This window comes from Aulostomus chinensis, chromosome 2, assembly GCF_037954235.1.
Source record: "Aulostomus chinensis isolate RoL2024-O1b breed Wild chromosome 2, RoL_Achi_v1.0, whole genome shotgun sequence".
NCBI classification, from domain to species: domain Eukaryota; kingdom Metazoa; phylum Chordata; class Actinopteri; order Syngnathiformes; family Aulostomidae; genus Aulostomus; species Aulostomus chinensis.
In genome coordinates this window covers 5,386,094-5,413,326 of record NC_141321.1, presented here as the reverse complement: position 1 = coordinate 5,413,326, position 27,233 = coordinate 5,386,094, and the positions used below count along the sequence as shown (strand labels likewise).

The following is a 27,233-nucleotide window of genomic DNA, read 5'->3' as shown; positions in this document are numbered from 1 at the left end:
GACCGCTCGTGCTGTTTGTGTCAACAGGCTGAGGAGCCGGGAAATTGGGGTCGTGATGATGAGCATCTCTTCACAACGGATGTCTACGGAGACTTAATGGTGTTACTTTAAAATGCATGACAAGAGAAATGTTCTTACAAGTGGGCTGCTATTTATACACCATCCCAAGAGGTCACGCTGTCAGGGCAGGACTGAGCTCTAAATGAGGAGAAGATTAAACGTGGCGCATTGACTTCCTCCCCACGCGCCCAATCAGAGCCAGATGAGGGTGAAGCTGCAACTATTGATGAGCAGGCTGACACGGCTGACGGGCAGGAATCCAGCGACTCTGCCTCGCTTCCCTTGAATCCTGTTAAAGGACAGAAGCTGCGTGTTCACCCAGGAGTCTCCTGACTTGGGAGGAGGAGGGAGTTGGACAGAACAGAAATTACTTGATCGAACGAAATTAAGAAGAGCTGCTAATTGGAAGACGCAAGGAAAAGGTCAGGTGAGCGGAACAGAGGGAGGAGAGGAACACAGTGGAAATCAAATAATTCCACAGTGTTGAACAAATGAGCTATCAAAGAGCAAGATGTCAACACCGGAGCTGCTCAGGCTCACGGACTGTTTATGCTAACACTTGGCCTCCATCTTCCACTGAGCCTGCAGGCAAACACACAAGAACAAGGGAGTGGAAAAGTCAATCCCTCTCATGCTGTCTCTGTCTCTGCAGGAGCAAAACTGGACTCTTGCTGGAGGGACTGGTTTACATGGTACCAGCACGATGATCACATGACGACCAGCCTGTGTCCTTCATCGCTCACCAGTTTATGGGTTAGGGTTACCAACCAAGTCAGGAAAAAATAAATAAATGAGTAAAGAAACACTCGCCACATTGCTCTTTTTTTCAAAATCATCCTCATCATCATATTGTCCATCCCTCCCTCCATCCCTCCCTCCATCCATCCATCCGTCCCTCCCTCCATCCCTCCCACCATCCATCCATCTGTCCCTCCCTCCATCCCTCCCTCCATCCATCATCCATCCCTCCCTCCATCCCTCCCACCATCCATCCATCCGTCCCTCCCTCCATCCCTCCCACCATCCATCCATCCGTCCCTCCCTCCATCCCTCCCTCCATCCATCATCCATCCCTCCATCCCTCCCTCCATCCACCCATCCATCCCTCCATCCATCCATCCTTCCATCCACCCATCCCTCCATCCACCCATCCATCCCTCCCTCCATTCATCCATCTATCCCTCCATCCATCCCTCCATCCCTCCCTCCATCCATCTATCCCTCCATCCACCCATCCATCCCTCCCTCCATCCACCCATTCATCCATCTATCCCTCCATCCGTTCCATCTTCTCCCTCTTCTCCTGTTAAGGGTGGTGGGGGTGGAGTCTATCCCAGCAGCCTTCTCCCTGGTGGTCCCACGCAGGAACAGGGAGAACATGGAGACTCCACCCAGAAAGACCCCGTGCTGCAGCCGGGGCTCCAGCCACAACCTTCTTGCTGGGGGCCACAGGGAGGACCACTGCTCCACCCTGCTGGCCTCATCCTCTTGTATCATTAAAAAAGGGGAAACTTTACTCTTTTCAATAAAAGTACATTGATAAATAATCAATCAATACTTTGTTAGCAGCGGCTAGTCAACGCTTGGCTCCTGTGTCTGGTAACCCTTAAGGAATGGTGTTCACCTCTGAATTCCTGGTAGGACTCAAAGACACCACTGATCAACACAAACTGATCGATACAAAGCCTGTGAGTGCACCCGCATGGTAAAACACAGCTTAGCGGCTAACAAGAGAGGAGGAGACAGAAGCCATCAGCTGTAGTGTGGCTGCGTCCAGCTTGGATTTCATCTGCTGTCTTCCTCTCTGTTGTTGTCTTATGTTTCGTGTCCACATTGATTTTCACTCCCATTGTGACGCTCTCATTTGTGCTCGTATTTTCTTCCTGTGATGCACTTTGTTGTCTTTAGGTTTTTAGAGTCTCTCCACAAATAAAGTCATGATCATTGCTGTTATTATTAGAGCTTTGAAATATCTCAGCATTAAAGCCAGGATTATGCAAATGTGACATTTCCAATCAGTGTTTCTGGAAATGCAGTTAAAAGTATCCTTTCATAAGGCGAGTTGTGAGTTTCTGACTGTCCTCGCAGATTTTCATGATGCATATTAAACAGCACAACAGTGATGATCTCTGCTTCTCACCCACTTACTCCCTCTTGTGTTCTGTTGCTATTCCTGTCGAGCAGCGCTGAGTCAAAAAAGTCCTTCAGGAATCAGAACAGCAGAACACGCTTTGAACATGCAATTCACACAAACACGCGCCGATGACACCATCTATGGAACAGCGGGCGGCCCACTGACATGTACATAAACAGCTCACTACAGTCCTGATACAGTGTTTTTATACTGCAGGGACTCTTGACCAGCGTGATGAAGCCTCTCCTGCTGCAGGGGATCTTCATCCTCTCAGCTCCCACACAGTGCAGGAAAGTAACTTTCCACCAGCAACAACATCAACTCAAAAGAGCAGCTCCACGCCAGCTTAACCCAAATGAACTGAGCTCAAGTCAAAGCTTCAGTTGGTCATAAGAGACCAAATCAGCATAAATCAAAGCATTGAGATTATTTACCCTAGGGAATTTTTATTAACCCCTTCTTTACCGCAGCACTTGTAAAACAAACATCCCTCTGAAATCAGGTTTTGTGAATGACAAAAGTGTGACTGACTTTGTGTAAAAGTCCAAAGAAACAACGACTCAACTTCATTCCTCTTCATGCAAATTAAGTCACCCCAGGTCCAATAGACCACCAATACCAGCGGAACTCAGTGACCACATGCACACGCACACACACACGTGCACACACACACACACACACGCGCACACACACACGTGCACACGCACACACACACACGCGCACACACACGCGCGCACACACACGTGCACACACAAACACACACACGCGCACACACACGCACACACACGTGCACACGCACACACACGTGCACACACACGCGCGCACACACACACGTGCACACGCGCACACACACGTGCACACACATGCACACACACGTGCACACGCACACATACGTGCACACGCACACATACGTGCACACACACACGCGCGCACACACACACGTGCACACGCACACACACACACGCACACACACGCACACACACCTGTAGCTGCTGGCATGTACTAAAACTAGAACCCTGTTGCAGGCCTGATGTGAAGCTTGTGAGCAGTGACACTCAACATTGGTCGACCAGTTCACTTGAAAACAGTTTGAAAGGGGGCACCGTGAGGTAGCGTGTCCCACTCAGGCTGCAGCTGCGTCACTGTGCTCCAGCGGGGAGCAGGGGGGCGTCCAGGGGACCAGAGACGGCCTGGTCAGCTCTGTGTAGCCCAGGCGTCTCAGAGCATGGCCTTAGCAGCCGTTAGCACCGACCTGTAGCACTGTCCCATCCAACAAATCTTCCGAGTTTCAGCGAGCCTGTGGTGTCAGCAGGGTTCTGCAGCAAGTTGACTCACTCATAGGAAGCTAAAAGCTACAGGTGAAGGTGGCACACACTGAGCAGTGACTCCACCTCTGGTTTTCATTTACTTCACTCACACTCCTCATACTGACCTGGCATGAGTCCAGCTCTCGCTCGTTCTCTGATGGTTCCTGGTAGGCTGACAGTAGAACCTGTCCGTCCTTCCTCCCCTTCTCCTGTTTAAACTCCTCTGGAAAAGACTTGGTTGAAATTTCTTTATACCATGGATTGTTTTTACTGTGCACATATTTAAAATTGCATTAATCTTTAACTATAATTACTGTAATTACTACTGCCAATTTAGACTCTAAGTCCAAAAGATCATCAGAACAAAACAAAACAAAATTGCCAACTTGAGGAGCAATTGCTGTTGCTATGGCTGACTTGGTAACAGAGGAAGAGGAGGTACTACCACCTCACTACTGCAGTACTTCTGGACAAATCAAGATCATGAACCGGAGGGCCGTGTGTTTGCAGGTTTTCCTTCCAACCCAACACTTTAACAGGTGATCCCACTGATCAACACACCTTCAGCCACAGAAGAGTGTTAATCAGTGGAATCACCTGTTAAAGTGTTGGGTTGGAAGGACAACCTGCATACACACGGCCCTCCATGGCACATGGGTGCCCACCCCTGGGCTAAGCTAACTCTGATGGAGCTTTTGCACTGAGCAGAGACTCTAAAGTCCTCAATGCAAATTCCAGTTTGTGATTTGTGACTAATTTCATTGGCTGATTGAAGCAGGGGCCAGCAGGTCTCTGTGGCTCTCAGCTCCCTGGAATGAGGAGCATCTATCCTCTCATCGAACTCCAGGACGACGGCCAAGAAGGACACTTCCCTGAATCTTGCTGATTGTTGGTGGACTTGTGTTGAGCATCTAAAACACCTGGTGCACAGAGGCCAGTCGGGCACTGACGTCAGCAAGCATGCCTCATCAAGAGCCTTAAAGGCTTCATCTTCAACACAGCGGCAGGAAAGCTGTCAGACGACTTAGTTACCTAAAGAAGAGCAAAAAGCTGCAGTCTAACTAATGCAGATTATACAGGAGAAGGTGAAGCCCCCGGGGCCAGGAAGTGCCTGCATTCTTGCTTCTGCAGCAGCTGGAGTGTTGCAGGAAGGGGAGCCGGCCCTGCTGCCGACTCGCTCCTTACCTCGTTTATCACTCCTTTTTTCTGCCTGCTGTCCTGATGAAATTCTCGTCTTCAGCACACTGTTCAGGTCCTCTCCTGAGCAGCCTCACTTTGTAAGTTCTGGTCCCATTCAGAGGAAGTGGATGACAAGCAGGGTTTGCTTTAGGTTCCAGCTACATTGCGATTGACAAATGGCTGCCATGGCAACCTGTCTGTGTCTCAGTCAGATGCACTCCTCGCCTCTCTCAGCTCCTCCATCTCATCCAAATGTGGTTGCCTGTGCTGCAAAAACCTCAGTGTTGGTAGATGACCATCGAATACTTTATGGTGAGAATGGTGGCTTCATGAGGGACCAGCCAATCGATCGATGTCTCATTGATCAGATTCATGACTGAGCAGCAGACAGCGGGTGGTGACAGCATGGCGGTAAGTAGAAGTTCATCCATACAGCACCTTTCACAGATGCAAAGTCCCAAAGTGCTTTACATTAAAAGACAAACAATTAAAAAAGAGGTGAAAAAAGAAAAAATGATAACAATAATGGTATGTATAAATATGTCAATAAGATTAACAACAGGAGCAGAACAGCACCGGGACTGACAAGTTCAAAACATGGCAGCAGTGCTGAGACAGTGAGTGGGGGGGGCTACACTGAGAGCAGGCTCTGGTTTATAAGGGGTTGGAGGGACAGACAGTCATGACCGGTGTGCGGATCACAGGGGAGGAGGAGGTCCGTTAGGTACCGTGGTGTTTGCCCGGGCGAAGCTCTGACAGCTGCAGCAGCAGCACCCAGAGAGAGGGTGACGAGAGTAAAGAGAGAGTTACAATCATCTGAACAGGAAGCCATAGAGGCAACAACCATCTCAGTCTCAACCTTGGTTACCACGCATCTTCCTTCATTGGAAAAACTCATGGTCTCCCAAGGTGACTGACCTGATGGTGGAGTGACAGGGTTTGGTCAGAGGACACCTGAACCTCGGCGTTCAGGCTGAGCGCAAGTGCTCACTGACCCCACGCTGTCGGATGTTTGGGATTTGATTTTCTAGAGTGACCACAACTTTTAATCAGCCTGCAACCTGCTGCATACCCCTGCGTATGTGTCATAGAGGTACACACACACACACACACACACACACACTGACTTATGTTTATTGGTTGCCATATACGTGTAACACCTGCATTTAATACATCCACATTAATATTCCTGTTAGAGTTATGGGTCACAATACTGATTGAGTCTCATCTACTTGAGAGTATCCACGATGAGTACTGTTGTACTGAGAGTACTGAGTTGAGTCGTGTAGTGCATCAAGCTTGGACATAGTAACGCTGGAGGATGATCCAGAATGCAGCAGCACGTCTGGTCTTCAACCAGCCCAAAAGGGCACATGTCACCCCGCTGCTGGTTTCTCTTCACTGGCTTCCAGTGGCAGCCAGGATCAAATTCAAGGCACTTCTCTTGGCTCACAAAACAATCCCAAGAACGGCTCCAGCCTACCTGGAATCCCTGATCCAGGTCTACTCTCCTTCTCGCCCACTACGCTCTGGATGCCAAAGACGCCTGGTGCTTCCAGCCCAGCGCTGCTCCAAATCTCTAGCCAGACTCTTCTGTTCTGTTGTTCCCAAATGGTGGAACCAACTACCGAACTCTGTGCGTTCTGCTGAGTCCCTTTCTACTTTTAAGAGACAATTGAAGACTCAATTGTTCAGAGAGCACCGAGGCACTGAACCTGACTCTGCTCCTCTTTGGGGTTAGAATCAGTCAGAGGGTCCAAGACCCAGCACTTAGTGACTATGTAGCACTAACTGGGTTGGGTGATGTGGTATGTTTGTCAAAAAACAAAAAAAGTGTGGGGGGGCGACACTTCTTCTGCCACTAGATGGCAGAGATGCCATCGCTGTGGGCCAACACAGTACAGAAGCCACTTCCTCCTGCCTCGCATCCTGCTTCGGTCCCTGGCACTGCTGAGCCACAAACTCATGCTTTAGTTTCCTCCAGACGTGATGACTGCAAATGACAGCAACCAAAATCTCGGAATGGTTCTGAGCGCTGCTGCCCAAATCTGAACTGGAACCAGAACATCAGATCATATTACACTTCTGCCACTTCATTTGGCAGACACTTTCGTCCAAAGCGACAAACATTATATATATTACTCCAATCCTGGCAGCATTTCGTTGTCAGGTCTGGCGTTTAAGGCTCCTCTGACGGCGGTAACTGGGCACGCCACCCCCCGACCTCTCATCCCAAGCTCCACTTGCAGGACGACAGTCTTCCATGTGTCCCCAGTGTGACAGTCTGATTAGTAATGACTTCAGACAGCCCCCGTTTGCTCTCTGTCTTTGAAAGCTCGCTGGTTTCTGGAGGCAGTGGTTCAGTCTCTCCCAAGAACCCGAATCTGGACCCCTCGTCATCTTCACTACCAGCCCACTTACAAGTTGCCTTTTCTGTCAAAGATTTCAGAAAATCTTAAGGTTAACCAGCTCACTGCTGCTCCTGTTCTCATCACCTGCTGCTCTGAACACCGGCGTGTTGATATGGAGACCTCTGATTGGGCGATAAGTGTAACGAGCATCAGAACGTTATTGCTGGTTCAACAGTCTTGGGATTATTCCCAGAGAAAGCAGTGGAAGTTGTGGTAGAGTTGTGTTGGGTCTGTTGACCTCTTCGTGTCAACAGCAGCATTGCCCCAAAGCTGTTTACAACACTGAGTGACAGGACTGCACAGTGGAAAGTTGTCATTTGTTCAACTAGAAAAATGCCATGAAATCCATTTACACACTGAGGCCTGATGGGCATTTCTAGGCTGTTTCCATAGCAATGGAGAGATGAAGTCCTGTCACCTCCCTGCTGTTGTTTTCTGTTCTGTTTTTTCAGGTATTTAATGCTAAGCTAAGCTAACTAGCCGCTAGCTCCAGGTGCTCTGGACAGACAGGATAACAAAGCACTGACCGGATCCTCTGCAGTGCTCGGGTCAGGTTTGAAAGTGGCTGGTTGTTGAGTTCTCTTCCCAGTTCCGTCGTAGGGATGTCCTGCCAGTTGGGTCCAGCTGAGGTTGGTTGCCCTCGCATGAGAGTCCTGGTGCCCGTTCAGAAGAAGACAGGCGCTCTAAGCGGGCCAAGACTTCTTTTCTCCGATACAGGAGCGAAGAACAATCGGCTACCAACAAGACCGATGGTGTGTTTTTCATCGGGGCACATTTCTCTTGATTACAATCCCAAAAGTCCTCAGGTTCTACCAGGGATTTAGCAGAGATGCTTTGATGGACTGGGATTTGTATCAAGTGAAGCTCTAATAAATTAACACCTGAATACATGATGGTGCATCGAATTGTTCATAGGAACACTTTTCAAAAGGGTTCCACAAAACCCAATAGAGATGTTGTCTGAACCGTACATTGAATTCATTTACATTAACTTATTCACTTTGTGTCTGTCAGCTGAAGTGATGTCCTTGCCTCTCCTGGAGGGAATTTGAAATCTCACCAGGATTTCATTAATATTACTTCTTGTTCGTGAGATGGAAGTTCGCTCATCAAGCATCACATTTTTCTTGCTCCAGGCTTCAGACTTATTAACAAAAACGGAGGGAAGGTGAATAAAAATACAAATTCATGGAGGACATGAGATGACGAGTAAACACCTGCAGCCTGGACGAGGCCTCCAATGAAGAGATGTGGAGGAAAAGAAACAAGAACAGACGATGCGATATGACCGTCAACAGTTTACAAGAAATGGTTAAAAAATGGTTGAAATCAAGGTGCAGCACCAGTGTAGTCCAGCAGAGGGCGATCCAGGTGCTCTGTTGGAGCACAGCGGCTTTGAGGCTTGGTTGCCTGACTACAAGGTGGAGGTGAAAGTATTTTTACTCAAATACTAGACTGAAATGTCGGGGTGCAGTAATATTTGACTGGAATATTTGCATTTTAGGAGATGTTGTACTTTTACTTTGCTACATTTCAAAGGAAACATTGTACTTTTACTCCACTGCATTCATCTGAAGCCACCAGTGGTGAGTGGTTCCTTTGCAGAGGAAGATTTAGGAGAGAAAACGTGGAAAATCCTGATGAAGACGATGTTGACGATGACTCCTCTTCCTGGGTCTGCTGATGAGCTGAGAGCCTCCACAGGTGCAGGAACCTCAGCAATCAGAGATCCAGTTGACCTCCTTCAAGAGACTGCTCACAGCGCCAGAGAGGCCCAGAGTGGTCTAGAAAGACCAGAGCGGTCTAGAAAGATCTAGAAAGACCAGAGAGGTCTAGAAAGATCTAGAAAGACCAGAGAGGTCTAGAAAGAGCAGAGAGAGGCCCAGAGTGGTCTGGACAGACCAGAGAGTTCTAGAAAGGTCTAGAAAGAGCAGAGAGAGGCCCAGAGCTGTCTAGAAAGACCAGAGTGGTCTGGAAAGACCAGGGAGAGACCCAGAGAGGTCTAGAAAGACCAGGGAGGCCCTGAGAGGTTGAGAAAGGTCAAGAAAGACCAAGGAGAGGTCCAGAAAGGTCTAGAAAGACCAAGGAGAGACCCAGAGAGGTCTAGAGAGGCCTAGAAAGACCAGAGAGCGGATCAGAGAGGTCTAGAAATGTCTAGAAAGACCAAGGAGAGACCCAGAGAGGTCTAGAAAGGCCCAGAAAGACCAGAGAGAGATCCAGAGTGAGGTCTACAGAGGTCCAGAGAGGTCCAGAGAGGCAGGGTGGTCCAGTATTCTTTTGGAGCATCGGAGCTCCCCGGCCCTGAAACTCTCTTCCACTGGTCATCAGAAACTGTTTCACTTTAGTTTAAATCCATGACTCAAGACTCACTTATTCACACTAGAAGTGTCCTTTTCACTCTGTTTGGCAGCCTTTCTGCTGTCTCTTAACGTTTTTGTTTTTCACTGTTCTAATTCCTCTATTTTGTGGTGCCATTGAGTGCTCTGAAAGGCATCTACTGTATAAATGAAATGTGTTATTATTTACTACGACAAATCTTTTTTTATTTGTCAGCTTGAAAGACAGTGACAACTCAAGTTTCTCAACAGCTCCCAACATGATTGTGATTTGCTCAAGCTAGCATCTGCAGAGCTAGCCAGCTCTAGGAGTAGTTAGCTACCTCACATTAGCTTGTTTGTTGATAACCAAATATCAGAGCTTATCAATCAGCCATTCTAAAGTCAGAGGGACACCTGATGTTTCCATACCGAGAATTCAGATAAGAATTTGTAATTTGTACCAGGAACATAGAACACAGAATCAGCTGTAGAATCTCCCAGGCTTGATGTAACAAACCAAGAATAAAGCTTTTGAAGGAATTATTACTATATGAGTTGGGCCAGCGAGGTGGAGCAGTGGTCCTCCCTGTGGCCCCCCCAGCAGGAAGGTTCTGGGTTCAAGCCCTGGCTGGAGCACGGGGCCTTTCTGGGTGAGTCTCCATGTTCTCCCTGTTACTGCTGGGTTCTCTCTGGTACTCCAGCTTCCTCCACAGTCCAAAGACATCAAGAGGGACCAGGTTAATCCAGACTCTAAATTGACCGTAGGCGTGGCTGGGAGAGCCAATGGTTGTCTGTCTCTATGTGTTGGCCCTGCCATGGACTGGTGACCTGTCCAGGGGGAAGGCTGCTGGGATAGGCTCCACCCCCACCACCCTCAACAGGAGAAGAGGGAGAACATGGAGGGAGGGATGGATGGGTGGATGGATGAATGATGGATGGGTGGATGATGGATGGATGGATGGATGGCGGGATGGATGGATGGATGGATGGATGGATGATGGATGGAGGGATGGATGGAGGGATGGATGGATGATGGATGGAGGGATGGATGGAGGGATGGATGGATGATGGATGGAGGGATGGATGGATGGGTGGATGCTTGAGTTAAAAAGGTAGGTTAATGCAATGTTCATGGAGGTGCTCCAACGCAGTCTCACCCAAGTGTGTGTGCATGAGTGTGTGTTTGAGGTGTGTGCCAGTTGTGTTACTGGTTTAGGTGAGTATTGCTTTCACCGTAGTTTGGCAAAAGCCTGGCGACCTCCATGTTGGCTTCAGCTTTATGATCCTCATGGTGTTGAATTGAGTTGAACCACTGGGGGAATCGTTTCTGCTTTGAGTTTCAGGGAAGTGATGCTTCCAGATGAGGAGGCTTTTTATGTTTCAGAGCATCGGTCCGTCCAGCCCTTCACTCTCATCTCATATCTCTGGGTTACCATGAGGGAAGTTTTCCCAGACCTCTGATTGTGGATGGGTGGAAAACTTGTTTTAGTTCTCCGATCTTGTATGTGTAGCAAGAACACACTGCAATTTATTTAGTATTCTATTTTTATTTCTGCTTCATGTGAGTATCACAGGCGTCCCAGTCCAGAGGCATGTTTTGATGCACATGTGGGCGAGTTCTTCTCAAAGGTGGAGGAGAAGCTGTTAAAAAACAGGTAATTCAAGGATCGCAGTTAGTTACCTTTTTCAGTGTCAGCAGTCGGACTTTATTGGTCAGTGAAATGAATGATGTCACAACCTGGATCCAAGGTGTATTTTAGAAGGCAATGACACCAGCATCCATCCCAGATGAGCTGCATCATTTGCTGCTTTAGTGTGCACAGCCTCGTTCCCTTTATCATCCCGTTGATGTGACAGAACCACAGCAGAACTGTAAATCCCCCACATTGGACTGAGAGAGCTCCGCCTTCCCACTGTAGCACACCAGGGGCATCAGAACCTGTCAGAGTGGACGGAACGAGCCTGACCCAGAGATTCACACGGCACAACGCACATATTTGTGTGACATTCTCACGTCTGACCTTACAGACGCACAAATGTTGGTCTCAAAATTGAAACGATCTTGAGGTTCACCCAAGCAACGTCTCTGGAAGTGTAACCCTGCACATTCCTCAGAGGCTGTTCTGGTTCATTTTACTTATTAAAAAAAGTTACTGTTGGTATTCGGTTAGTTCATGGTGTCATGTTTGAGTGATCCACACTCAGACTGATGAATACATGTCTTCTTCACATGTATTCAGGCACAATGGAATCTCAAATCCCAATTCTACTAAAATCCTCTCACGAAGCAAATAATAATGACAATCGTCCAAATCCTAGAAAAAATCTATAATTTAAACTCATAGCAGATTAACAGGTCAATAAAGGTTTGATTAAAATGCATTTAACCTCTGACAAAATTATAAAAGCCAAAGACACTGAAACAATGTGCTGAGTTTACTGTTTCTTTGAATCCTGTTCACGTGAGGCTTTTCTTCATTGAATGTTTCATGTCTGCTGCACTCTTTCAATAAAAACCTGAAGTTCGAAGCTGAACAAAGGAATCGCGAGGTCATTTTGTTGATTTGTTCTTTCACAACGAGACGATTGTGCTCATGACTCATTTTAAAAGTTCCTAGATGTTAACAAACCTCTCTCCAAACCACCTCATGCGTTTATGGAGCGGGTTTTATGGGACATGTGCACCCATCCTCACGTGACTATTCCGAGACTTTAAAAACAACATCTCGCGATATCTTTTGAGCTATATAATCCCGTTCAGCCATTATTCGTTCTTTTCTCCCTCCCTGTAGCGGTGAAGGTGCAACAGTAATCGGTCGTCCCGAACCCGGGTTCATCCGACACCCTCACCAACCAAGCTGAACTGAGCTCAACCTCCAAAGCAGCAACATGCCTCCTAAATTCGACCCCAACGAGATTAAAGTTGGTATGTTTTCTCTATCAAGTGGGTAGTTTCAGCTGACGCTTGTTCACAGCCAAGATGGAGTCGGTCTGGGGACGGCACGGAGAACGGTAAAGATAGGACACCCGCCGTGGCGGGGACACCAAAGATATGCCTCATGGGACGTTGGTGGGCCTTCATCCCTTTAGCAGGGCGAAGACGTAGATTTGTGACGGTCTCAGAATGGGAGGTCTGAGGTGGACGACGTGTGGCTCCACGTGGGCTTGATCCAGCTAGCGGCTAACTGCTAATTTAGCCCCACAGTTGAGAGGACTTGACGTTAGTGATGGGTTCAATGGCGGGTTTCGACACTAAAGTTTCGTTTCATCGCGCTATAGTCCATGAATCCCTGAGCTGAATTATCATCTGTCCATCAAGCTCACGGTGTAAGAAGTTCTACCGAGGTGCTAAACAGCCTCGGTCCAACTGCTCTACTTCCCTGCTACAGTTAGCAGGTGTGACAGTTAGCCTTTATGCTAAAATTCACCTCATGCAGTTTGTCACGTTTTAGCTGAATGACCAACTGAAACAAGGTGAATTGTAGATATTTTTGACTTAATGTTGCATTTTCTGACGGATCTTTTAATTTTCATTTATTAAATGGAGAATTCGAACTCTGGTGTAAATGAATGTAATGTAGTTGTGTAATATCAGTGGGAGGTGTTAAAGAATCAAGTGTCCTCCAGTGAGCGTTTACTGTAGTCACGTGCTGGTGGCTAAGACTGGACACACTTGAGTCCAGGTGGGTCTTAACTGACTTCATTTTAATTGTACTTGTGGACGGATGACAGCAGGTCTGCAAGGAAACACTTCAAGCTGAGTTTGTGAGCATGAAACCAGGGTTTCATAGCAGTTACTTCTTTACTTGGTGCTGAGTTGTTTGAATAAAGCTGGATGTCAGGAAAGCCCAGCATGTCCTCATTTCATCACTCCAGCTAGTAACTGTATGTCACACTGAGCACTTCATCAAAGCTGTCCTCCAAGCATGTGTGTTAATTCATGCTAATTGCTGAAGTGACCAGTGCAGGTCAGTTTACTTGAGTGGAAACGCTAACATGTACACTGACATGTCAAAAGGCACTTGGTCTGGCAATGCCACCTCCAGTAAGTTTTAGAAGGAAATTCTGAGTAACGGGATGTTAAACTACCATCCTCCAGGTTAGTGAAATGTGACTCGAGACCAAATGTGTCAGGAAGCATGAGGGCTCTTAAATCAGAGCTGCTCTCAATTTAGAGGAAATGGTCTTAACTCAGTCTTGTCAATTCCAGGATCAGGTCTTTCAAAGCAGTGAGTGCACCTTCACAATAAAAGCAGCAACTGATTTCACCATCAAGCCTTGAGGGTCTTAGTCTGAAAGTAGGACCGTGAAGTCAAGTGCTTCTGTACGTACGGACACCGGGCTGCTCTTTTCATCGCACTCCTGGCTCCTGTCCCTGAGGACCCTGGTCCCCCTGCTCAGCTGATGCCAACAAATCTACCAGCAGTTCTCAGCTTCTGATTTTCAGGGTTGGAATCACAAGTGCGCTGGGTTTTGTCGCTGGCTGACTTGCAGTCACCTGCCTGAACTCGTTACACTGTTGAGAATAAATTGTCAGTTTTGCCTGACAATACAAAAGTCATGTGTTGCTGGTCCCTGCGTTCTAAAAGTGGGCACAGGTTTTCCCTCATAAATGAGGAGTTTTGGGCAGGAGGATTATGCATGTCCCCACCTTGATGGACTAGTTTTGAACCCAGGAAACTTGTGCCCAGACTGGTTTCTGCTGGAAATGCATGATGGCCAGTGGAGTCTTTCCTGTGAAACTGCAAGAATTGAGGACTCAGTAATTTTAGCAATCAACAAATGTTGGTCCACCTGCCAGCCCAGTTTGTTTGTTTTTTCAGTGACAGCAAAAATTGTTCACGGGCTTTTAAAAAATCTTAGAGATACACGGCTTTTCCAAACTTGGAAGTTTGGGTGGATGCATAATGTGAACGTCATGAACTTGTTTGTGTACTTTTCCAGTTACCTGCTAAACAAGCTGGTGTGAAGAAGTGCTTCAACTGAACTCTGCTTGTCTTTCAGTCTACATGAGATGCACAGGCGGAGAAGTCGGCGCCACCTCAGCCCTGGCCCCCAAAATCGGCCCTCTGGGTCTGGTGAGTGTTGAGTGTTCCTACCGATTCAGCCTCCCGCCACTATGCCTGTCTGTCCCAGTGACTGAGTATAATCCAGTGGAGGCTCAGAGTGACCCGGCTTTAGGAAACAGAGCTGCCCACACTGATGGACACCCCTGTGCCGAAAAGTCTGGAACACGTCCAGAGGTTCTGTTTGCTTTTGTCCTGTGGTACCGAGCAGCTTCGCTAAGATCTAAAGAGTTAAACTGGCAGATTTCTCAAACTTTCCACTTGTTCCTGCAGTTCCTACTGCTGAGTAAAGCCCATCACCGTCTTCTCTTGCCAGTCTCCCAAGAAAGTTGGTGATGACATTGCCAAGGCCACCGGTGACTGGAAGGGCCTGAGGATCACCGTGAAGCTGACCATCCAGAACCGTCAGGCAGCGGTACGAATGCCGCCTGTGCCTCTGAGATCTGGGGCACGACATGCAAACTTCAAACAGTTGACCAGTTAAATGTGCTTTAACCCACCCGTTGCTCTCCAGATTGAGGTGGTGCCATCTGCGTCCGCACTCATCATCAAGGCTCTCAAGGAGCCACCTCGTGACCGCAAGAAGGTCAAGAACAGTAAGTTGACTTCGCTTCACAAGATTTAAAGGTTTGTGTTCTTAAGAAGGTGGAAAGTCTGAATTCATCTTTCATTTCCAGTCAAGCACAGTGGAAGTGTTACCTTCGATGAGATCGTGGGAGTTGCCCGTGTGATGAGGCCTCGCTCCATCGCCAGGGAGCTGTCCGGTAAGCCTCCAGACTTGTTGGCCCCAGTAGAGAGGCTGCCTGCTGCTCGAGTCCAGCCTCCCGCCACTATGCCTGTCCGTCCCAGTGACTGAGTATAATCCAGTGGAGGCTCAGAGTGACCCGGCTTTAGGAAACAGAGCTGCCCACACTGATGGACACCCCTGTGCCGAAAAGTCTGGAACATTGTTCCACCCCAGTTTCCTTCGCCACGATGACTCACCTCAGATATGTAAACAGTGACACGAGCATGGAGTGCTCCAGAGTCAAAGGGGTTCAAGTCTGAACGTGTCTGAAGACACTGGGTGACGATGCCTTTTTCTCTCCTCAGGAACCATTAAGGAGATCCTGGGGACCGCTCAGTCTGTTGGATGCACCATTGATGGTCGCCCTCCCCATGATGTCATTGATGACATCAACAGTGGCAAAATCGAGTGTCCGTCTGAATAAATGGACGATAAATTTTTGACAAGCTGTCTTGTAAATGTTTCTTCATCACTGATACTTGTTGGAGGCTGGACCATGAAGATGGTGCGCCTGCTCCTGTGTGACTCTTCTCTTCAGACAGAAGCCAGGTCCCCAGGTAGGTTTCTAAGCCACTGAGGCCAGCGAGAACAAGTGGAGACCCTGTCGGCTCAGAAATGGAAGCTTGGTGTTTGACAGGCCGTCACGTTCTCAGCTGGAAGAAGCTGAGCACGACTTGACCTCGAAAGTTGAATGGATCGGATTCATGTGTCTAGTTCAGGGTTATTTGTCTCCAAGTGAGGCTGAACAGGAGTTGATCTCCATGGAGATTCTGAATAGAAATACCAGGGACTTGTCAGACAGCTGCCGGGTCCCAAGACTGTGGAGGAAGTACAGCCTGGTGGCGAGCTGGGCGGTCATGGTACTGCCCATCATGAATGTCCTGTTACTAGCTTATTGAAAACGACAGCTATGAAGTCAAAGCTAACCATGTGACTTTAGACACCACTTCTGTCATTCAAATATTTCTCTAAACTGTGCAGCACTGTTTAACTGGTATCAAACGTCCTGGTCCAGAATCGTCTGCCCAGCAAGGTGCCAAATCAAACCCATCTACTGTCCTTGAGCAACCACCAGGTGGAGCTCTACAGCCTCATCATCCAGCCCTGAACCACTTCACTGGTGGACTCGCTCCTGTTCTAAATGTCTGCCAGGCTGTGGTGTAAAGTAGCACAAAGGAAGCTCGTCCAGGTGGAGCTGTAAACAGGGAGCAGGTGTGAAAGCAACCCTGCCAGACGCTGCTGAGCCCTGCCACCCTCAGGAGAGCTTTGTCGCCATCTCCAGGCAGTGACAGCTGCTGCAGCTGTGGTCGTGTCACCGTCACAGCAGCATCATCCACACGTCAGCAGAGGCTAACAGCTGGAGGACCACTGCCCGCAGCAGGTGGAGGTTCATGACCACGTCAGATTTATGGGTTGGGCTCTTGCACCTGAACAGATGCAAACGTCCCACCTCAGGCCCTGCGTCCTGCTGAGCTGACCTTGTTGCCCCTTGACCTCTTCTGCTTGTTTGGCTTACCAGCAGCTGGCAGACCTGTTACTGCCATCTAGTGGACTTATTTGTGCTACACTCCTGCTCACTCCGGGTGGGCAGCCTTCAGCCTCCGCCCCAGCGCTTCAGAAACATCTGAGTGAATACAGCAGAATCAGGGTACAAAGTGACTCTAAATCAGAAGCCATGATGTCATCAGGCGAGTTCCCGCCTCCACCGACCAACACTTCATTTAATTGTTCTGAACAAAGTTTTAGCTACTAGGGTTTTGTTATCACCCCAAGTACCAGTCAATTATGAGGCCAATTACAGCAAATGAAAGCAGACTTGGTAAGCAGGGACATTCTGCTGCTCCCAGAGAGGCAGGCAGAGGTGGTGGAGGAACGTCCACTGCTCCGCCCAGATGACTTCAGCTCCTGTGACAGAGGAGGAACGCCAGGATCAAAGCCACTTACTGGCTGATTCAGAAAATAAGGGAGGCCTCAAACTATCGAAGGTGACTTATTAGGTAAGTTGTGATGCCTGAGAAAATTATGAATCAGGATAAAGAAACCTCGTCATGCCCATGGTAAAAAACCAAAAACAGTTCAACATGCGGAACGGGTTTTGGTTTCAGAGGCTGGAGGGACGAAGACACGACTCCACAGTTCACCGCCTGAAGGAGATGCTCTCGAGTCCTCGGAGCAAATATGAGCCAAATTCAGCTGCTGACTTTCATTGATTTGTTGACTGAAGGAGGGACGAGGCACATCGACATCTTTACACCTAAAACGTAAATGTTAGCGAAAGCTGATTTTCACCTGTCGTCCCTCGGCAGGTCAACGTCTCCTGACACACCCCCCAACCCCACCCACGTGACCTTAAGAACAAAAGAGGAAACTCCACTTCTGTTTCTAACACGGCTCAAAGGGTGGAGAGGCCATCTGGCAACCAAAGGGTTGCTGGTTCAATTCTCACCTCCCCGAGTAAGGTACTCAACACCTCGTTGCTCCTGGCGAGCAGGTTGGCAGAGTTGGATGTGTGTGAACGGGTGAATCAGACACTGCAAAGCACCTTCAAAACATTTATTGAAAACCTCAGCCTGTCATTTACAATTCTACAAAAGTATAAATGGTTCAAAAGTTCAGCAGACAAAGCAAAGAGGAGCCGTTTCTGCCTCATCACCGGCCGCGGCAGCCACTGACGCCCTCGACAGCCCTCCTTTAACACCTCTGACCTGCTAAAACGAGCAGAGGACAGCCTCTGCACCTCTGGTGTGTCAGTGCAGCAACACTCAACCACAAAGAACAAGCAACAACGGGAACATCAGCCTGGATGCTCTGCAGAAACACGAGTCACATTCTTACTTCACAAATCGGTTGGTGTGATAAAAACAGTCTATTATGGTCCAAGTTCATGTCGAGCTACATGTTTACACAACACTGGTGCAGGAATGAGTCCAAATCCCAGGAATGTGTCGTTGACGCGTGGTTCCCTCCTCTAAAAGTTAACGAGCTCTCAGGTAAATGCCTGACATGACGTCCCAGCTCCACGCCAGCCCGACAGACCTGAATATTTTGTTCAGAGTAACGAACACGTCAGTGGACACCTATGAAATCCAAACTGCGTCTGAAAACCGGTGGTTGTGAGAAGCGGTTTTAACAAGACTACACACGTCATGACGGCGAAGACAGAGGAGCTGCTGGTTGTGCTGGCGGTGAGGGTTTGGTGCTCTCACAGCTCAACGTTGGCGTTGTGCTTCTGACCGCCAATTCAAACTTCAGAAACCACACAAGCAGTGTTCAGGGTGATCACGGAGCCAAGTGTGTGACTGTCATCGACTTTTTTGAGTTTACTCTTAGCAATACTCCCAATTCCATCAGCTCCCTGTTGAGGGAACCTGTGTTGTGACGCTGGCTTCAGGGTTGGCCTACAAAAGCCCTCGCCGCGGCAGCACTCTAGAGACGAGCCCGGACGCTCGAGCTCGTTGGTGGTCAGCAGAGCTTTCCCAGCACCGCCAGCGGGTCCACGTGAGGCTCTGCAAGTCCAGTAAATCTCCTGAAGACGACTCTCACTTTGACATCAGAGCTCAGAACCCAGGAGTCTTTGATAGAACCAAGGAAAGAGCTGAGCTGCGCTGGAACTCCAGTTGTCGGTCTGTCACCTGGAACACTGCAGGTGAACACTTCAGTGGCGTGTTTGTGGTTGTTAATATACTCTCACGGCAGTCAGTCAATGACAAATGGGTGTGTTTGGAGTTTTTAGCGGTGAAGTGGAGGGCTACCATGATGGCGTGGTTTCGTGACGTAGCTCCACCTGTTTCCTTCATCTTAAGCAACGTACAGAATACACAGATTCGATCATTTTAATTTCCCGGAGAGCCGCGTCGTCAGCAACTAGGAACGAAGGATCGGAGCACGGTGAAGAGCACCCCTCGCATCGCGAAAGTCTTCAGTGCGACTACTGCAAGTCGTTGCTAGGATGACGGACGGCAGCGGGAGTCACCGATCATTGTAATTACTGGCAGCAGTTCCACTGACCAAGACATGAATGTCAATGTGCAACACAGTTCTTCTCTCCTCCAGGCATCTGAAATGACACCGTCTCCATAGCAACAGCTGTGTTTGTGCTGCTGACAGCCATGTACTGTAATCATCTAGGACCAGAACAAAAGGAGCCTGTGTGGCTCCATGCTGCTTGTCTGATCCAGGACTGTGTGTCAGATGGACCCAGGGTTACACTCCTGCTTCTTCTGATGTGACAAAGCAACACACACCTCCACGTTCAACAGATACACACTGGTGCTGCGAGACACTTTACTGTATCACGTCAGACAGCAAATCACTGGAGCGTCTCTAGCCAAGACCACGGCAGCGCTTGATAACTTTGGGTTTTGCGGTAGAACCTGGTAATTCTGGTGGTAGAAGGAGTGTGAGAGTGAAGAGTCTTGTTGGAATCAACCACATCAAGTATCCAGCCCTGTTCACCCATGGACTCTGGTTCGCTGTGACTGGACTGAGGAGTTTTCAAAAGTATTGGTTCAAGGGGATGAAATCTGTCACTTCCTGTCTAAGAACACTAATTTTCCTATTTCCTGCCAACATCCTGTGATGGTGGCTTGGCGGACGTATAAGACAACACACAGATTAGGAAGTGCATATCCTGTTGTGCTTGGTTTTAACATTCAGGTGTTGGAAGACAGCAGAAGAGAACTACAAAGATGGAGTCGTACCTCCGATGAGCTCACCACACTTTCTGCTGCACTGACACACTGATGGACAAAGAAGACAAACCCATCCCATCCAGACAGGGTGACCTCCCGGGGTGACGGTGTGTCTCTCACGGTCCATCAGAGCTTTAGTGGTGATTGTCCTCAGTTCTCCACCTCCTCTTCCTCCGCCTCATTCTCAGCCTCAGGCTCTTCCTCCATGCGCTCTTCCTCCATGCGCTCTTCCTCCTCCTCTTCCTCCTCTCTGCTCTTGTCGTTCTCAGAGTCTGTCTTCTTCTCTTTATCTTTGCGCTTCTGCTCAGACACCTCCTTCTTTCCCTTCTGGCCCTTCTTATACACTGTTGAGAAACACAGACGCCGAGTGTTAGCACGGACGCTACATCACAAACACGGGAAGCAGCAGACGCTCATCATGTCCAAGCCCAGCAGAGCAGCAGCGGGACCAGGCAGGCCTGTCCAGATGGGCCGGACTTGTTTATGGAGTTCCAAACACAAGACATTTGATGACATCACCCTGGGCTTCAGGAAATCACTTGCAGCCATGTGACCGTCTCAGCTCCCCTCTGGATTTTGGGAAGTGTCAACGACTGCAGCCAGGCTGAACTTACAGTCTCGGTCTTAGTTAGTTCTCACTTGAAATGGGATCCGGTGTGAGAGGTGATCTGATGGAATCGTATTTTTGTCCTGTGTGTAAGATGGACAGCTGAACAGGTGTGTAAAGCCTGATTTATGCTTCTGCGTCGTGGCGACGCCGTACCTACGCCGTACCTACGCCGTACCTACGCCGTCAACGCAGACCCCTACGCCGTAGCCCGACGTGCACCTCCAAAAAATCCTGACTACACGTCGCGTCGACGCGTAGTGACGTGAACGTCAACGGACGGTGATTGGTCCGCTCACACGACGTTTCCGGTTCAGCACAACAACACCGCTATTTTTTAAGTTTCTGTGGTGAGAGCAACAGGCAAAAATAAAAATGGACCAAGCCGAAGAAAGAGTTATCGAGGAGGTTCGCAGGTATGACCACCTTTACAACTTCCATCGTTGTCTCTGTCTCTGACCCATGTGCTATGACCGGAAGAAAACTAAGGAATTCGACAAGAGTCCCCCAAAACCATACGAAGATAAAGCCACACCCCTCTAGTGGCTTGGCGGTGAATTACAGAGCAACGCGTTCCCTCGACGCAGAACTATAAATGCACAATGACGACGTAGGGGCTACGGCGTAGCTACGGCGTCGCCACGACGCAGAAGCATAACTCAGGCTTTAGATACCATTCACCGTGCTAAGCTAGCAAGCAGTCAGCTGATTTCTAACTTCTTGTCTCCCATATTTACCAGAAGTTAGCATTTTACTCTTTAAAGCCTGACATACGTGCTGATGTACTGACCCTCCAAAGCTTCTCTGAGAGGCTCCAGGAAGCGCTCAAACTCCATTTCCTCCATCGCAGCCAGGACGTCCCCTGCATTCAGAGTTTTTCTTTTGGCTTTCATGGCAAAGTTGTTTGCACTATAAACAAGAAAACAGAAAAAAGTCTCTTATTTGAAGGGTTCTTCACCCAAAAAGTAACTTTTACCTTTCAAGTTCTCACAAATGCATGCCTTGAGCTCACCATGGTACCGTTCCCTCCTGCATTACTGAGTCTCCAGAATGCAGAAAGATCCAGCCACATACATTTAGCTTTGAGCTACGGAGACTGATGGCTAACAACCACACAACTGTCCGGAAATACTCTGTTGCAAACTTTCAAGGTCATCGTCCGCGATAATCCACATCTTCTTTATCCAGTCATATGCAGAGTTGTCCGTGAACACTTTGACTGGCGCTAAAACATCCTTGGGAGCTCAAGACACCATTAGAAAGAACTTCAAAGATAAAAACACAACTTTGGGTGAAGTATGACTTTGAGGACTGGACAGCTTCACCAAGGCTTTGCAGTGGTTCATGAAGATAATTCAGGCAATCTGGGAAAGTCCACCACTTTATCATCTTGAATCGTGCTGAATTTTGTGAATCAGCACTCAAAGCCCTTGAGAGGTTTTCTTTATACCTACCAGGATGTAGCATACAACACAAAGACACTGGCAGCTTGGGATATGGCTCTCCTGGCTTCCTTTGACACATTCACCCCATCTGGGAGCTGTTGAAAACAAACGGTGCGGAGGCGTTATCTCAAAGCCAGCGAGACACACACACACACACACACACACACCAGAAAGAATTTACTCATTCCCTCCGGGTGGTGTTTGCACACAGAATTCATGAAGGAATGTGGTCATTTTTGTTTGAATCTCTGCCACTTGACATTTGTGATCTATGTATTTTATGTCAAATGTGATCATTTGGGTTCTGTCCTCCAAGTTCCGTCTGAGCTCATGTTGATGTGTCCAACCGGAGCCAAATGAGAAGAGAACAATGAAGGTCTATTCTCTTCTGTTCAACTGGACTGGGCCCTTTGGAAAAAAATGACAGCACCAGATATTCTGACCAAACGCCTCATCGTCAGTCTTACAGCTCTGATGAGCATCACTTGAACAAAATCTTAGCACGAGATTTTAGACAAAAAACGATCAGTAATGTGGATTAAAATGGCGAATAGGAAACACCGGAGCAGCCAGAACAGTTCAGCAGGTTCAGAAACAGTTCTGCTCCATGACCAGGCCAGCACATCCACATTCTGAGAGGGAACCTGGTCTCCTATCAGAGCCTTCTCAACGTGATACCGAGCCCAAGCCACAGCCGGGCTGACCTGCCGTGCATCCGTCACCGTCACTGGGGTCAGCGGCACACGTTCACAGGGTTTGCTGTGGATCTTGGAGGGATCCTGATCCCGCTGTGAGAACAGCACACACACTCACGCACCAGTTGGTGCGGCACACACACTCACGCACCAGTAAGTGCGGCACACACACACCCACGCACCAGTTAGTGCGGCACACACACACCCACGCACCAGTTAGTGCGGCACACACACACTCACGCACCAGTAAGTGCGGCACACACACCCTCACGCACCAGTTGGTGCGGCACACACACACTCACGCACCAGTAAGTGCGGCACACACACACCCACGCACCAGTTAGTGCGGCACACACACACCCACGCACCAGTTAGTGCGGCACACACACCCTCACGCACCAGTAAGTGCGGCACACACCCTCACGCCAGTTAGTACGGCACACACACTCACGCCAGTTAGTACGGCACACACACTCACGCCAGTTAGTACGGCACACACACCCTCACGCCAGTTAGTACGGCACACACACTCACGCCAGTTAGTACTGCACACACACCCTCACGCCAGTTAGTACGGCACACACACCCTCACGCCAGTTAGTACGGCACACACACTCACGCCAGTTAGTACGGCACACACACTCACGCCAGTTAGTACTGCACACACACCCTCACGCCAGTTAGTACGGCACACACACTCACGCCAGTTAGTACTGCACACACACCCTCACGCCAGTTAGTACGGCACACACACCCTCACGCCAGTTAGTACGGCACACACACTCACGCCAGTTAGTACTGCACACACACCCTCACGCCAGTTAGTACGGCACACACACTCACACTCCAGTTAGCACGGCACACACACTCACACTCCAGTTAGCACGGCACACACACTCACACTCCAGTTAGCACGGCACACACACACTCACACTCCAGTTAGTACTGCACACACACTCACACGCCAGTTAGTACTGCACACACACTCACACTCCAGTTAGTACGGCACACACACTCACACTCCAGTTAGTACTGCACACACACTCACACTCCAGTTAGTACTGCACACACACTCACACTCCAGTTAGTACTGCACACACACTCACACGCCAGTTAGTACTGCACACACACTCACACGCCAGTTAGTACTGCACACACACTCACACGCCAGTTAGTACTGCACACACACTCACACGCCAGTTAGTACTGCACACTCCAGTTAGTACTGCACACACACTCACACGCCAGTTAGTACTGCACACACACTCACACTCCAGTTAGTACTGCACACACACTCACACGCCAGTTAGTACTGCACACACACTCACACTCCAGTTAGTACTTCACCCAAAAAGGTACTTAGTTCTACTGATTCATCAGGTTCTACTGATTCATAGGGTTCTTCCCCTCCTTCAGGGGAGCTCTAACGAGAACCGTGTTCTCGCGAGGGTCAATTAAGACGTCCGCATGGGAGCGCGCGCACTCACCGCCTCCTTGATGATGCGGGTGATCACCGCATTGGGGAGATTAAGGTCTTCTGGCCTTTCTGCCATGTCGGTCAGCAAATCTCCGACCACCGCGAGTCGCCCGCCGCCCGCTACCTGTAGCGCCTAGCTGACGGTACTCGCTCCGACACTCTCCCTGCTAACCCGAGTGCTCAGCTATTCACCCGCTACGATATCACTCCAAACGTTAACTAATGGCGCCAGGAGTTGACGGTCGAGTTCTAACACTCCTTGCTACCGATTTGTTTTGGGACGTTTCCCGCGAACCTCCTTCGTTAACTTCCAACTTCGACCTCTGACGCATGCGTGACGTCTTCTTCCGGTGAGGCTTGTGGCAGGCTATATGCAGCACAGGCGCGAGGCTACCCTCTAGCGGTCAGTGGGTTAACTTGCTTAAACGAGGCAATTAAGGGACTTCGTGGGCTTCTCCTCCCATTTAGCTTGGAATAAGGCACCCCCCGTGCGATGAACGCAGCTCGACAGCTGATGATTGACTGTTAGATGAAGCACAGAGAGCAGAACCCCGGTCCCGTCTCATCATCATTCACCTCTACACCCCAGAACACACCGCAGTCTCAGCCAGGCAGTTACACATGCGTCCAGTTACTTCTTCAGCCTAGCTTCAGCTGCTCCCTGGAGGCTGCAGGAGCATCAGTCACATCAGAACTGGAAAGTATTTGTTCTTTAAAAGGAGAGCAAACAGCAGTTGGATTCAGCTACCACATCGGTGTGTTGATGCGAATAGATTGAGGCAAGTTTGCGTCCTCATTAAATGTGTTAATTTAGAGGGAGTTCATCCAGTTTCACCAAACACACAAAGCTACTCAGGACACGTCTCCTAGAACACTTCCCAGGTGTTATGTTTTGCCCTGTATGATGCCGAGAGTAGGAAAGAGTGAATGTAACTGCACTGATGTTTTAAGTGCTGTGACCTGATGACAACAGGAGTGTGATTCTCCCCAGATAACAAGCTTTATTTGGTGATGTGTCGTCTGATCACAAGGAAATGTCAGTTTTAATGTGGTAATAAGTCAGTTGTCTTATATCAAGATAACAGTTAATTTTTGTTATATCAGGTAATTACCACCCATCCATCCATCCCTCCATCCCTCCATCTTCCCCCTCTTCTCCTGTTGAGGGTGGTGGGGGTGGAGCCTATCCCAGCAGCCTTCCCCCTGGACAGGTCACCAGTCCATGGCAGGGCCAACACATAGAGACAGACAACCATTGGCTCTCCCAGCCACGCCTACGGTCAATTTAGAGTCTGGATTAACCTGGTCCCTCTTGATGTCTTTGGACTGTGGAGGAAGCTGGAGTACCAGAGAGAACCCATTGCACTTTTTTAAAATTGTAATTATATAGACTTATGGCTTTTGACAAAAAAAAACTGCAGGATACACTGTGGAGAACTTTTAGCCCAGAGTCCACTGGGGTGTAGGCTAAACAAAATGCTTTTAAGAGGTAGTGCCCGGACATGGGAACCAAAATAATCTTCTTGCCACTTTTTCTTGGTTCACTTTGTGGCCCATTATTTTGTTATTTTTTTATTGGTAATGGGTCATGTGATGATGGGCAGGATCTAGCACTTATGTTCACCTGTTGCTTTTCCTTTGTTTTCGAGAAAGAGAGAGTGGGGGGGGGGTGAGCGTGGGTTACCGTACTTTTTGTTGACTGCTATTCTTGTTGTTTTCCATTGATCACTGTGATTACTTTGGTTTAGTATGTATATTTTATTATGAGTTAGCCTATTTTCTGGGTTAATAAAGACTTTGATCTTGAATTAGTAATCTCGTGAGGTTTTGTGTCGGCGCGTCTGACGTCCAGGTCCATTCTGCAGTACCAAAGACAGGCTCTGAGCTCACTGCTGCTGCAGTTGTCATCACTCATCTTGTTGGAAGCCAGACCATTTCTCATCATTGCTTCTTGGTAGTTTGCTCTGTTGCAGTGCTGGTGTAGTGTGTCACATGTCGGAAGCATGCCTAGTTCAGGCAAAGCTGAAGATGCAGAATGTAGAATGATTTTTATCATCATTCCCATCTTCTACAGACGGGTGGCCATACAGGCGGCACACATAACTGCAAAGTACTTCAGAGGTGGACTGGTCCAGGTTGAAACCTCTACCCAGATTTGTAAATGCAGTGAGGTATTCCTCTGTCTCACAAGCAACAGCCCCCTTGGTGCTTGTAGAGTCAACCTGAGAAGGAATGAATCCCAATAAGTGCTGAACACAAACTGGTTCCAAGAGCTGAGGTCACCTTGGCTAAGTCAGACGTTCTTGTTCTGTCCTGTATGAAAGTACAACCGACATGGTAGCTCCTTCTCCAGACTTAAAGCCAGGTCCTCCTGACCAAATTGGGGCCCGAAGCAAAATTTTATTTGAAGCCCACCTGGTCTGGTACTACTACTAACCCTAATGTCAACAAAAAAACTACGGCTGCTGCTATCTAATCTTATAATGTTATTAATATCATTATTGATGTATTATTATTATTATTATTATTATTATTATCATGAACAGACTGCAGTCCTAAGAAAACACACTAATTGGGGATCAAACAGACAGATATTAAAAAGGTTAAATACAGTTCCCTCTGTCAACGTAAGCATCAGTTATACACTCATTTCAATCAGTATTTCTCCAGCTCCTCAAAAGCTGACTGTTATGAACTCAATTCACCAACAGATGACGACATTTACCTCCATTAAATAGTCAAAACTAATATTGATAGACTATAAACTTGGCTAAAGTTTGGCTAGAATGCATACGGTGTACAAGACATTCAATAAATGCTAATCAGGGCCACTGGGGAAAAAAACTGTTCTCCCGTGTAGACAGAGCCTGGAGACGGGCCTCCTCTCTAATGAGGAGAAGTTTTATTTCAACAACAAAGCCACCTTCAGGTGAAGCATGAGCTTCCTCTTGTTTGGCCTTCTTCTTCCTCCTGCTCGCCTCTGACTCATGATGTCTTTTGGACATGTTGACAGGCGACTGCTCTTCATCTGCTACTTGCAGCTCCAGAAGTCCCCA

General features: G+C 48.5%; 2 protein-coding genes, 1 long non-coding RNA gene and 2 other non-coding genes across 6 annotated transcripts; 3 read left to right on the top strand and 2 right to left on the bottom strand.

The window, feature by feature from the left end:
• Positions 1 to 10,957: 10,957 nt before the first annotated feature.
• On the bottom strand, positions 10,958 to 12,379 carry LOC147268872 (uncharacterized). Of its 2 annotated transcripts, none has more exons than XR_015119185.1 (3): positions 11,927 to 12,379; positions 11,148 to 11,348; positions 10,958 to 11,050 (listed from the first exon to the last, which is right to left on the bottom strand). It is a non-coding gene; the product is annotated as an uncharacterized LOC147268872 (long non-coding RNA). The 2 variants fall into 2 exon arrangements; XR_015119186.1 differs by having other exon boundaries at positions 12,040 to 12,379.
• rpl12 (ribosomal protein L12) lies at positions 12,168 to 15,710 on the top strand. Its single transcript, XM_086223910.1, has 6 exons — positions 12,168 to 12,335; positions 14,414 to 14,487; positions 14,792 to 14,890; positions 14,990 to 15,071; positions 15,153 to 15,239; positions 15,568 to 15,710. Exons 1-6 carry the CDS (start codon positions 12,299 to 12,301, stop codon positions 15,684 to 15,686), a joined length of 498 nt encoding a protein of 165 aa, XP_086080036.1. The 5' UTR covers positions 12,168 to 12,298; the 3' UTR covers positions 15,687 to 15,710.
• LOC147268871 (small nucleolar RNA SNORA65) lies at positions 14,520 to 14,646 on the top strand. The gene has a single exon (XR_015111698.1). It is a non-coding gene; the product is annotated as a small nucleolar RNA SNORA65 (small nucleolar RNA).
• On the top strand, positions 15,299 to 15,425 carry LOC147268870 (small nucleolar RNA SNORA65). The gene has a single exon (XR_015111685.1). It is a non-coding gene; the product is annotated as a small nucleolar RNA SNORA65 (small nucleolar RNA).
• A 2,096-nt stretch (positions 15,711 to 17,806) lies between the features above and the next one.
• Positions 17,807 to 24,530, bottom strand: pole3 (polymerase (DNA directed), epsilon 3 (p17 subunit)). Its single transcript, XM_086223898.1, has 4 exons — positions 24,188 to 24,530; positions 22,015 to 22,100; positions 21,351 to 21,469; positions 17,807 to 20,297 (listed from the first exon to the last, which is right to left on the bottom strand). The coding sequence occupies exons 1-4, from the start codon at positions 24,251 to 24,253 to the stop codon at positions 20,104 to 20,106; spliced, it is 465 nt and encodes a 154-aa protein (XP_086080024.1). The 5' UTR covers positions 24,254 to 24,530; the 3' UTR covers positions 17,807 to 20,103.
• Between the last annotated feature and the right edge of the window lie 2,703 nt (positions 24,531 to 27,233).